The 12,720-nt window shown below is 42.1% G+C and overlaps 1 protein-coding gene across 1 annotated transcript; it reads left to right on the plus strand.

The window, feature by feature from the left end:
• The first annotated feature begins 786 nt into the window (after positions 1-786).
• LOC135704627 (nose resistant to fluoxetine protein 6-like) lies at positions 787-11,185 on the plus strand. The gene is made up of 9 exons (XM_065226100.1): positions 787-938; positions 1,000-1,295; positions 9,026-9,191; positions 9,266-9,397; positions 9,467-9,824; positions 9,885-10,247; positions 10,309-10,459; positions 10,532-10,861; positions 10,921-11,185. The coding sequence occupies exons 1-9, from the start codon at positions 860-862 to the stop codon at positions 11,182-11,184; spliced, it is 2,139 nt and encodes a 712-aa protein (XP_065082172.1). The 5' UTR covers positions 787-859; the 3' UTR covers position 11,185.
• The last annotated feature ends 1,535 nt before the right edge of the window (positions 11,186-12,720 follow it).

Consider the following 12,720-nt stretch of genomic DNA (forward strand, 5'->3'; position numbering starts at 1 on the left):
CCACAAAAAGCCATATTATGGACGGGGGCATCGACACTCGACATACCACACCGTAAGGTCCCAGAGTGAAAGGAAGGTTTAGTTGGTTGTTTTCAATTTCGTTCGTTCATGTGCAGTATCTTTGGGGATGCTGACGGCTTGCATCATGTAACCCCACACACCGTCGTGTTGTCGCTTCTGTAGCTGACCTTCACAGAAGAACAAGGTTTTGGCGATCAATGGCATATAACCACTGGGCCACTGGGGCAGCATATGAGGTAGTACAAAAAAATGCATCATTTAGCTTCCCGTCCTATTCGATACTAAAATGCAATTGTACAGGGTTCCCAGAAAACAACTTCCGCTGATCGCGTTTTGAATTTCAGATTCTGCCTAATTGCTACCGACAAGAGATACCACTGCGTCAGTAGCATGTATTGTAACAATGCATGCAAATGATGCACTTGCTCCTTTCGTCAGCTGCAATCAATCAATCACCCCATGCCGTTCACGGTGAGGCGATTAGATAACCTTCTCCGATCGGATTGACAATTTGCCAGCGAATAAATTTAACCGGCTGGTCACACTGGATTGTTGCAATGAATTACAACTGCACACGTAAAAATGCAGCGCCGTCCTTCCACATGGACCAGGAACAGATTGAAAAAATCGAGAGGCGGTTATTCTTCAAAAAACCGGGCAATCAACCCATTCGATCTTTGGCTGTTTTAACAGCAAGAATGATATTGAGGTAGGTTACAATGCAGCGCTGCACTAGGTTGCACAAACTGCAGATCGCTCGGCAGTTTAATTTTCAGCGTCGGATCGGATGGATCGCTGTAGTCTTGTGAGTCCAATCGCGTGAGATCCTTGCGGAACAATGATAAAGTGGAAAGTGTGGGTGGCGATCATTTCCGGATTGTCGTTGATTTGTCCGGGAATATGTGAACCGATTAAAAGTGAGAGTGTGATACTTTTTAAACTGAATAAAAGTGAATACAAGTGTGCTTTGAATTTTAGGATCCGAATACAACAAAATGCCAAAGCTGTTTCAGTACGAATATTACGACGATTGTTTGTTCGCCGATCCGGAAGTGGAGGCAACCTACTGTATGGTGCGAGCCGTGATAAAACCGGACAACGGTTCCGAACTGTGGAGGTTGATTGAAGAGTTTTCCAGCAAACGGAAGCTGCATTTGAACCACGCTGCGTTGGATCGGGGAATTTGCATCGGTGATGTGAAGGAAATGATGGATAAGTATCGAGGGGTCAATGTCAGCGAACTGGTGGTGCCAAAATTTGATATCAATTTCCCGGTAAATTAAAGTTTATTTTAAGTTTGAGAAAAAAACATGCATTATGAAATTAGTTCAAAATTATTTAACTGGCAGAACTCTGCAGGTCCAAATCTGAACGGCTGTAGCATTTTTGAGCATATATTGTATAACATTTTCACTTCGGACCTCCCTAGTTTGCCTCAGGGTTGCCACAAATCTTTGTTCGTCGTTCTCATCTTATTTAAAAAATGGAAGATTTCTACCAACGTTTCCAGAACTCAACTTATAATATTCCCGCATAAGCCTAGAGTTTTTTTTTAACTAGTTCTTTTATTTACTAGGCTCAGTCGTGTGTGACACTTTGCGGAGCCAAAATCAGTAATGTTTGATTTACATTTTAAATAGCAGCATTTCTAGGTTAGTATTGGGTACCAATTACTCGTGGCGGGCTCGAGGTTAATGTGTAACAATTTCAATTGGAAGGATCTAGGTAGGAAACTGGTTTCTGAAGCCTCCTACACATACTACTCTCGGACGGTTGACCAAATCCTGACTGGGCAGGGGCAAGTAGCACAGGAGCAGGAGGATAATAGGACTGGGACACAATGGCGGGAAATTGTTTGGAAAGGAGGGGATAGTCACATCAAACTCTAACATCAGACAAACAAAGGAATTCGTAGATCGCTTGCATGTAGGGAAGATCACGTGTTCCCAATACATCTCTTACTTCACGGAAGGGTTGTCTACCTCGGGCCACTAGGGTATCCAATAGTCGTGCTCTGGAGGCGTCATTACCCGGGCAATACCAAACTGCGTGATCGATGTCATCATAACCGGTTCTGCAGCTACATATATTGCTGTCAACGAGGTTTATTTTATAGAGATGTGCGTCTAGCGAGTAGTGGTTGGACATAAGTCTTGACATCACTCGAATGAATCCCCGACTTACATCCAGACCTTTGAACCACGCTCTCGAAGAAACATTTGGAATAATGGAATGTAACCACCGCCCAAGAGAATTATTTGTCCAATCGTTTTGCCAACTTAAAAGAGAACTCTGACGTACTAATGGGAAAAAATCATCATGTGAAATTCTTCTATCATAAATCTCGCCTTGTTGTGCGCCCACCTTTGCGAGAGAGTCTGCCTTCTCATTGCCTGGGATTGAGCAATGTGAGGGGACCCATACAAAGGTAATCATATATGATCTTTCGACCAGCAAACTCATCTGCTCCCTTACCTTTGAAAGGAAATAAGATGAGTGCCTACCTTTCATCGACCTAATAGCCTCAATCGAACTGCGACTATCCGAGAAGATTAAGTAATGGTCTATGGGAAGGTCGGAAATCATCCCCAATGCGAAGTTGATTGCTGCTAGCTCAGCAACATAAACGGAACAAGGTTCCTGAAGTTTCCGAAAGGCGGTTGAGTATTCATTGAAGACGCCGAAGACAGTGGATCCATCAATGCGTGATCCATCAGTGAAAAATCTTCTATTGCAATTGACTTGTTGGTACTTTTCAGCAAAAATGTGGGGAATTGAGATAGGTCGAAGTTGATCTGGAACTCCTTGAATAGCCTGTTTCATGGAGAGATCATAGTCAATGGGGGAACTGTAGTTAGTAAAGCATACACGAGAGGGGTTATAGCAAGGAAGGCTAATATCCAATTACATATAATTAAGATAGATTCGCACGAATCTAGACTGGATGCTCAATTCGAGCATTTCTTCGAAGTTTTCAATCACAAGGTTGTTACTGACACTACATTTAATCAATATTCTTAATGAGAGCTTCCAGAAACGGTTCTGCAGGGGTTTTACGCCCGCTAGGACCTCTTGGCTCATATTGTGTGTTGAATGCATACAGCCAAGGGCAATACGTAAACAACGATATTGAATACGTTCCAATTTGATTAGGTGGCTTTTTCTTGCCGAGTGGAAGCAAAAAGAGCCATACTCAAGAACTGAAAGAATAGTCGTTTTATATAGTTTAATGAGGTCTTCCGGGTGAGCACCCCACCATGTCCCGGAAATTGATCGTAGAAAGTTGATCCTTTGTTGACACTTTTGTTTCAAATACGTAATGTGGGTACCCCAAGTGCATTTTGAATCAAACCAGACTCCAAGGTATTTGAAGGTTAAAGATTGGGTAATGTCTCTGCCCAAAATATTTAGACGCAGTTGGGCTGGAAACCGCTTCCTTGTAAACACTACCAATTCAGTTTTTTGCTTTTTTGCGGTGAAAACTCGATCCCTAAATTTCTTGCCCAGAGAGACAGATTATTTAGGGAATTTTGCAATGGTCTTTGCAAGATTTCTGCACGTGAACCTCTCATGGAAACCACGGCATCATCTAAGCGTGCATTGATTATCTAAGCAGTTAGCAATATCTTTGACATAGAAATTATAAAGTAAGGGACTTAAACATGAACCTTGGGGTAAGTCCATGTAGCTAATTCTAGAAGTTGTCAGTTGACCTAGATTGAAGGTCATTTGTTTTTCTGACAGCAAATTATACAAAAAATTATTCAAAATACCGGGTAATCCACTACTGTGCAAATTGTCTGACAGTATGTCTATGGAAACCGAATCAAATGCGCCCTTAATATCCAAAAAGACTGAAGCCAATTGCTCCTTGTGCGCAAAGGCCAGTTGAATATCAGATGAAAGCATCGCTAGACAATCGTTTGTTCCTTTACTCTTCCGGGAACCAAATTGCGTATTTGAAAGTAGGTTGTTTGATTCAACCCAATGGTCAAGTCTTAATAGGATCATTTTTTTTCTAATAATTTCCTCAGGCATGATAACATAGAGATCGGACGGTAAGAATTGTGATCAGACGCTGGTTTCCCAGCTAATGCTTTAACCTGTCTCCATGCTGGTGGAACTATATTGAATTCCATAAATGAATTATATATTTAGGTTAAGTAATCGTCTTTTAGCGATATCGGGGAGGTTTTTTAGAAGGTCAAATTTGATCATATCGCTTCCCGGAGCAAAGTTATTCGATTAAAGAAGTGCCATTGAAAATTCCAGCATTGTGAATGGTTCATCCAGAGAACCGTTACTTCGGGCTGTATCCCGTAAAGTTGATTGTGCTGGAACAGAATCTGGACAAACCTTTTTAGCGAAGTCGAATATCCATTGGGAGGAGTATTCTTCACTCTCATTGGAAGATGAGCGGTTTCGCATATAGCGAGCGCCTTTTTCCAAAGCGTTGTCATCGAGGTTTCTCTAGAAAGTCCCTCGATAAAAGTACGCCAGTAATTTCGTTTCTTTGCTTTTAGTAAGTTTTTAAGCTTTTTTTTTCAAGCTTTAGATATTTTTCAAAAAGCTCAGATCTTTCATGTCTACGATAATCTTTAAAGGCATCGGATTTCTCAAGATACAACTTTGTGCATTCGTCATCCCATCCAGGGGTGACGGGTCTTCTTTTGAGGGATGCACTTGGAACACGTCGTTTCTGAGCTTCTAATGCGCTTTTGTAGATTAGCTCGGTAAAGAAACGATACTCTTCCAGTGGTGGTAGAGGATCGGTAGAATCAATACCAAGAGTTATCGCCGATACAAATTTTTGCCAATCAATGTTCCTCGTGAGGTCAAAAGGAACTTGAATTGACTGATCTGTTTTTAGACGACCACTTTTGATTGAAATAATAATTTATTTGGCAAGTGATCACTACCATGGGGATCATTGATAACCTTCCACAGACAATCTAATGATAGTGAGTTAGAGCACAAAGAAATGTCAAGACGGCTCTCTCGAGCAGGAGGGTTTGCTATACGTGTTGCTTCACCAGTGTTCAAGATAGTCAAGTTGAAATCGTCGCACAAATCATATAAAATACCCGCTCTATTGTCATCGTATGATTCGCCCCAACCAGTACCGTGTGAGTTCATATCGCCCAGCATTAGAACTGGAGATGGAAGGATATTAACTGAACTCCAAAGCTGACGGCGGTTTATGGAAGTCCTTGGAGGGACATATACAGAAGCTATGCAAAGATCTTTGTTCTTCACATTTATTTGGCAAGCGACAATTTCAATGCCTGAAATTATTGGGATTGAGATTTTATAGAAGGGGTAGCACTTTTTGATCCCCAAAAGTACGCCACCATATGAATCATCTCGGTCCAGGCGGATAATGTTAAAATCGTGGAAGTTTAGTTCATCTTCAGAAGAAAGCCAAGTTTCACAGAGTGCAAATATATCACAATCAGAATTGTGAATCAAATACTTGAACGAGTCTAATTTAGGTATTAAACTACGACAGTTCCTAAGCCTAGAGGTTGCTTTTTGAAACCTTGTAGTAGTCACATAGTCACTATGAACGGAGTTCCAATTTTTGGTCAAGTCAAGGAAAATATCTTGGATTAGTACTTAACCAAAAATTAACTTTTAAAAATCACATTGAGGGCATTCAAGCCAAATGTAACACATATATAAAATGTTTGTATCCTCCTATATACAGGTAAAGGGTGTCCACGATGAAATTGCCACACACAAAATTGATTCACAAAATTCGAGTTTTCATCCGATTGCCATCAAATTTTCAGGGATTGAGAAATAACTATTAAACTTCATTTTACCATTTTACTCGTATTTTATTTACAGTCCATACGCAAATGCCCGCACCTTGGCCTTAACCCCGGCCATAAGATTCTGCACAACCTGTGAATCAACCGTTTTTTGCATGTAAACCCATACTTTCTTCAGTTCCTCGACTGTCTTCACTACCTTAGGTCGTTTAAGAAGGTGCTGCTTCATAATCGCCCAGTACTTCTCGATGGGGCGGAGCTCCATTTTCGGCACGAAATTGACCTTATTGTCCGCATACCACTTCAGCACGTCCTTGGAGTAGTGGCATGAGGCCAAATCCGGCCAGAAGATTGTTGGGACGTTGTGGGCCTTCAGGAGAGGAAGCAGCCGCTTCTGGAGGCACTCTTTTATGTACACCTGTCCGTTCATCGTGTCCTGGGTCACGAAAGGTGCACTCCGTTTCCCGCACGTGCAGATGGTTTGCCAAACCAGGAATTTCTTCGCAAATTTGGACATCTTCTGAGTGCGGACATGCTCCGGAACGCTGAACTTATCCTTGGCCGTGAAAAACAGGTTGCCGGGGATCTGTTTGAAGTCGGCCTTCACATATGTTTCGTCGTCCATGATGCAGCATTCAACTTTCGTCAGCATGTTGAGGTACAACTTCCTGGCACGGGTTTTGGCGGACTTGTTCTGCTTCTCGTCGCGATTAGGGGCATTTTGTACCTTGAACGTTCGAAGCCCAGCCTTAGTTTTGGCCTTCTGGACAAAACTTCGGCTTAGGTGCAGCTTCTTAGCCACATCCCTAACGGAGGCGTTCGGATTTCGGTTGAAGGCCACAACTACGCGGTTGTGATTTTTGGTGTTGTACGGAATACTTTTTCCTTCACTTCTGGGCTTCCGATCGGTCGTCAACCGTTCCTCGAACCGCTTAATCACAGCGACACCGTGGAATTCGCGATTCCCAACGTTTTAGCGATGGAACGATGCGAGAGATCCTTGTTCTCGTGATGAATGCGCAAGATTTTATCACGCACGAGCTGTTCTTTCGACTCCATTTCCGCGAGTTTTGATCACAGGACTTTAAAACTTGCAGGATGTAAATAATGCACTATGAACTAAATCCACCCAAATTTTCATTAAATTCTACCCAACGGTTAAAAAGTTAGAGCAATTTCATAGTGTGGCAATTTCATCGTGGACACCCTTTAAAATGAACACATGAATAATGCTCGCATAACATTTGAAAATGGATTATGATTTTTTCTAAACAACTTGCAAGGTCCTTTTCACTAAAACCGAAGTATGCTTACGTAAACCAAGAGAACTATCAGGAAGGGGAGAATTTCTCCTACCCGATGGTGTTAGTTTGCGTGGGCGTATTCGGTTCGCGCGAAAAGGGCTTAACAAGTTTTGTGTACAAAAGTTGATAGGCCCGTTTCAAATGTTACGCGAGTATTATTCATGTGTTCATTTTTAGTAAACAGGGCCCCGCTGTTGTGTCACTTTTTGTCGAGCGAGTGAACTCAAATCCATCCGTGCACTCGTCTATGAATCAAAACGGATCTAGATGAACCCATAAAGGTGGTTTCAATTTTTAGAACGGAATACACTGTCAAATCATAGAACACAATCTGGACAGAAAATACACACTCAAACATAAAACACAATATCTGTCTTTATAACTAGAAAATGGATTACACACTAATCATAACAGGCACATAATTAAACTACAACCTGAAGAATAAACTTCTAATATTTAAACAATTTTTTAGACCGGCCATGCTTTACGTTGTGCCAATATGATCAAGTTGTTGCACTACCAGGAAAAAAGCACTTCAAAGAATTCAGAACAAAGTTCTGAAGATGGTTTTGAAGTTGCCTCCCTGGTACAGTACTACCATAGAGGTAACTCTTAGACCACTGGGTCCCGAAGAAAATCATTATTATTTTTGGCTCACTCAGTACCAGAACAACGGTCCCAAGCAGTCCCAAGCTATTTCACTCACCCCTGCATGTTCTGCATGAATCCACACACCCCTGATGTTATCTGTCAAACTTTCATAGCGAATCAAAACAAACATAGTGTAGTAATAGAAATTCAACTAGAATAGGGTACGTTAATCGTTTGCTTGGGACCAATAGGCTACTAAAGTGGTGAGCCAATTTAAAATCGTTAGTTTCCTATTGATTGTTGGTACTACCGAGGAAGTTAGAATTTCGAATGTTGAGACTTTAGAACAAATGTCCAACAAAATAATTAATAATTTTAGGCAAAAATCGTTGCAATCCTCAATTATGTGCCTACCTCTCAGTGTTTTCTAACCTATTAATAATTTACTTTCCATTAAAAAATGTCATCACATGGAGCAAAAATACATAATTTTCAAAACCCATTCGATTTAGGCACGGTGCCAAAATCGACCCGTACCTAAATTGACCGAGTACTGTAATTAGGGGTTGAAACCGTTGACGTTTTTTACTACACTCGCTTCGTTGTAGTGCGCGACAGTCTGTCTGTATTCGTACTCTCATGCTCTACCGTAATCTCTCTTAGACAACACAAACGGTAGAACAACATTCGAGCAAAAAGAAAACTATCAAATAACCACAGACAAACAGACATAACACATTGAATATTTCTCACTGTAAAACATCGTCGCTAAAACATTACCGCCATCTGTTGAGTACACTGTGGTGGGTAGTACGCTGAACAGATGGCGGTAGTGTGTAAACGTCAAACGCAAGGAAAATGACTATGCGCGCCGCAGGTGGCGGTACTACAAACTACGATACTTTTAAATTGACCGTTAAATGCTAGTTCGATGAACAACTTGCGAGTGTTATGTCTGTTTGACTGTGAAATAACTATCATATGACATGTGTGAATTCGTTCTGATTCCTCAATTTGGTGTAAATTAAACCATTTCTGTTCAGAAATGTTATTACTAGGGCATCGTTGCTTGCTATTTTCAGAATTCACACAAGCACAACATCAGCAGCTCTTATTATGAGAAAAACTAAAATACATATATTCGTGACGGTCTTCGGTGACAGTGTCGTATGACAGAGCCAGTCATATGACATTTTAGTTTGGTTAGTGTAATTTGATTGCATATTTTGCAAGTATCGGAAGCAAAGGCAGACGATTATCACAGAAAATGTGTCCACTACAGTGACCGCTTACAAGACTGTCAGTAATACCAATTAAATTATTAATGTTTTTCAGTACAAAATCAAACACGATGCCTTCAAAAACACAGCGGCCTATATTCAAAATTATTCCGAAATTGCCAGCATTATCATCAACAAGGATTTGTCCGAAAAACATGGCCTCAAAGCATACACAGAGATCGAATACTGTGATCGAACTGGAGTTGATGAATTTCCCATTGGTGAATACCAAATCTCATAGATTGCAGTAGATATTTAACTCATTAGCCCCCCCTTTCTCAACTCCCTCGCACAGATAACCTGGACATTGCCTTCGTCGTCATCATGGCCGTGCTGATCATTCTGGTGTTCCTCTCCAGCTGGTACGACTACCAGTGCAAAGTCGGTTTCGGCCTCAATCACTACCGCGAGGATTTACCCACTCAAAGTTAGGTCGTGCCACCAACGAGTTCAATTCCTTAACTAATATCTGTCTCCTCCATCACCACCCCGATAGAGTCCATGCTGCTGGCATCGTTCTCCGTGATCCGTAATTGGTACCGGCTGACGGTCCGCGCGAGGGAACCACTTAACCGGGACCTTCGGGTTATCCAAGCGGTTCGGTACCATACCTTCACCCTGACGCTGATTGGCCATGCCAGCATACTGGTGCAACCGCGAACCGGGTGGGTTTTGGAGCAAAAGTACCGGGAGCTGCAGACGATGATCATTGTCAATGGGTTTCAGATTGTATCGACGTTCATCGGAATCAGTGGGTTGGTTTTCACGATCATGTTCATTCATAAGATGCAGGAATTGGGCAAGAAGCCTGGATGGTTGACGATTATTACGGTGACCGTTAATCGCTACATTCGGTAAGTGCGTGTTCCCCGCAACGTTCAAGTAAGGTTGATGGCAGTTAAACTCATCAACAGGCTATCTCCGGTCTACGCATTGGTGTTGCTGTTCAAAACTACATGGTTCATACGGCTTCAGGATGGCCCGTTCTGGCGGAGAGGTGTGGAAACGGAACGAACCTTCTGCCGTCGGAACTGGTGGATCAATCTACTGTACTTCAACAACTACTACAAACTGGAAGAACCGTGCATGCAACATTCGTGGTTCTTGGCCAGCGACTTCCAGCTATCGATCATCGGACTGATAGTTGTCACAGCGGTCGTAAGGTTCCCGAAGATTAAGGTGTTCCTTTTAGCCATGGTAACAGGCATATCGGTGTTCATTCCGGCCGTCGTTGTTTACAAAAATGGCCTCGACGGTGTGACCATCTTTTCACCAGAGTAATTACCCGATTTGGAATTTAACAAAATAAGAACTGTGCTATAACAATGTATCCTACAGAGCCAGGCGTTTCATATTTTGGTACGACGAAGTATACCACAAAACCTACCTGCCGACTCACATGAATCTCATCATCTACATGTTTGGAATAATCACTGGACTGCTGTATTTCCAGTTCAAAAAGAGCAACTGCAATTTTGGCACGCACTGGGTAAGGTGTTAAGTTTTTGGATCCTCCTGATCTAGTTGTCCGTGTCAAACTGTTCCCTTCTCTTTCCTGTAGCTATTCCGCATCACCTGGTACTCGCTGTTTCTTCTTGGACCGGGCCTCTTCCTGACGGGACGCATATTCTATGTGAACGATTTCCCGAAACCATCGCTCTGGATGTCGATCTACTTTGCGGCGGCTCGCGTACTGTGGGCCCTAATCATCGTGGTTGGATTCTTCGGTTTCGTTTACCGGGTTAACAAACCCGTCACCCGGCTGCTGAGCATTCGCTTCTTCGAAATCCTTGGTCGACTGACGTACGGAGCGTATGTTGTACATTTCTTCATCATCAAAATGATGTTCTACAATGTGCGGGAGCTTTCCAACTTGAGCGTTTTCGATATCGTAAGTACCGATGCAAGTTTCAATTTTGTTTTAGGATTGTAAGTTAATTGATTTTACAGTCAACAAAACTCCACGGAACACTGTACCTTTCGCTTATCCTATCACTGGCTATGGCCTTGCTGGTAGAACTGCCCATATCAGCGATTCAGAAACAGTTACTGGCGGGACTAATGAAGCAGAAGAGACGAGGCAGCCATAACCACGTGGTGCCCGAGGAAAACGCAAACGGGAAGAAGAATACACCCACAAACAACGGCGGATATGCTAATGATGCTTTCAGCAGCTCCTTCAAAGAAAACGTTGAATTGCAGCAGCGACTGTGAATGATTATTAAACCTTAGTTTGGATATCTAACGGCTTTTTATTCTAGTTATATTCGAAATGATTGCTTAGTGGCTTTTCAAAGTATGATTTGGATTGTATTCGATTTAATTTCATCGGGTTTTTGTGATTTTTGGGATTTGTGTGAAGGGAAAAAGATCGGAAACATATCTTGATGTACGGAACTATTGAGCAGCTTCGCTCATTTGGCAAAAACGGTCGCTGTTAGGACACTGATACCCCGTTCATCACAGCTTCACTGCAAACCACTGTGAGTGACGATCGTTTAAGCTGGGTGACATAAATCTATTCAAATGAAATTACGTCCTTGAAAGGAATAAATTATGGTTTCAAACCCAAATCGAGCATAAATTTACCGAGAATATAATTTTCTGCACATTTCTGACCGAGTTCTATTGGTAGCAATTTTCCACGTTCTTTTTTAATAGTAGTAAATTTGCTTTTATTTCTGTTCATTATGATTTTACATTGTTTTAACATTTTCAGGCTCTTCATCTTTGTTTCATATTCTAATTTACGTATTAAGGTTTTTCTACTAGTCTACAGAATACCCCTGGGGGAGGTGGAGTGGTGTTATGTTTGAATTGAAAAAAGTAATAACCTACCTAACTACGAGTATAACTTAACCTAACGTGCTAGATCACGTATGATCTGATGAGTTGATCTCAGACAGGTGTCTCTGAACCTTTCCAGGATAAAAACTCTCCGTTCTTCTAATGTCTGAATTCCAGCCAGAATTTCTAGTTCGGATCGCGTTAGGATCATCCTAAGGATCTTCTTCTGGATCCTTTGGAGTTTGAGGTGATGGCATTTGGCGCAACTCTCCCAGATTGGCATACCGTACTCGATTACGGGAAGGATGATTTATTTGTAGACAGCAAGCTTATTTTTCAGGGACAGTTGTAGACCTCCTGTTGATGAGTGGATACAGGGATCTTATCACGACGTTACACTTGGTTTTCGTTTTATCAAAGCTCCCTAAAAATCAGCTTGCTGCCTATTGTTAAGCCAAAGTAGACTACCTCTTTCGACCATTCCACCACTGTGCCGTTCAGGCAGATCTGATTATTCTCCGACGGAACAAGTCTGGGATATTTAGAGTGTGGAAAGATGATGACCTGGGCCTTTGCCGCGTTGATACGGATCTTCCAGCTGTTGAAATATTCAGACAGGACGTCCAGGCCTCTCTGAAGTTTGGCAATCAGAGCTCCGATGACCCTACCCTTGTAGACGATGGATGTGTCATCTGCGAACAGAGACAACGATCCACCATTAGGAAGAGCCGGCATATGGGAGGTGAACAGGTTCAATAAAATGGGGCCAAGGATGCTTCCTTGTGGAACCCCGGCACCGATGTTGGAAGCATCCGATGTGATGACATTCAGAACGACTCGGAACGTCCTGTCTGATAGATAGTTATTTATTATCTTCACTAGGAAGATTGGAAGACCGTACTGCTGCAATGCCAGACATTGTAGAACACTTTTTCAACGTCCAATAACACCATAGCAGATGTT

Source organism: Ochlerotatus camptorhynchus, unplaced genomic scaffold, assembly GCF_037179485.1.
Source record: "Ochlerotatus camptorhynchus isolate MF236.1 unplaced genomic scaffold, CSIRO-AGI_Acam_v1.1 ptg000244l, whole genome shotgun sequence".
Classification (NCBI taxonomy): domain Eukaryota; kingdom Metazoa; phylum Arthropoda; class Insecta; order Diptera; family Culicidae; genus Ochlerotatus; species Ochlerotatus camptorhynchus.

Excerpts from the sequence above, each read along its gene's own strand:
- LOC135704627 (XM_065226100.1), top strand. The coding sequence starts at position 860 with ATGATAAAGTGGAAAGTGTGGGTGGCGATCATTTCCGGATTGTCGTTG. Across the intron at positions 1,296-9,025 it reads AATTTGATATCAATTTCCCG|TACAAAATCAAACACGATGC; the intron begins GTAAATTAAAGT and ends AATGTTTTTCAG. Across the intron at positions 9,398-9,466 it reads CGAGGATTTACCCACTCAAA|AGTCCATGCTGCTGGCATCG; the intron begins GTTAGGTCGTGC and ends CCACCCCGATAG.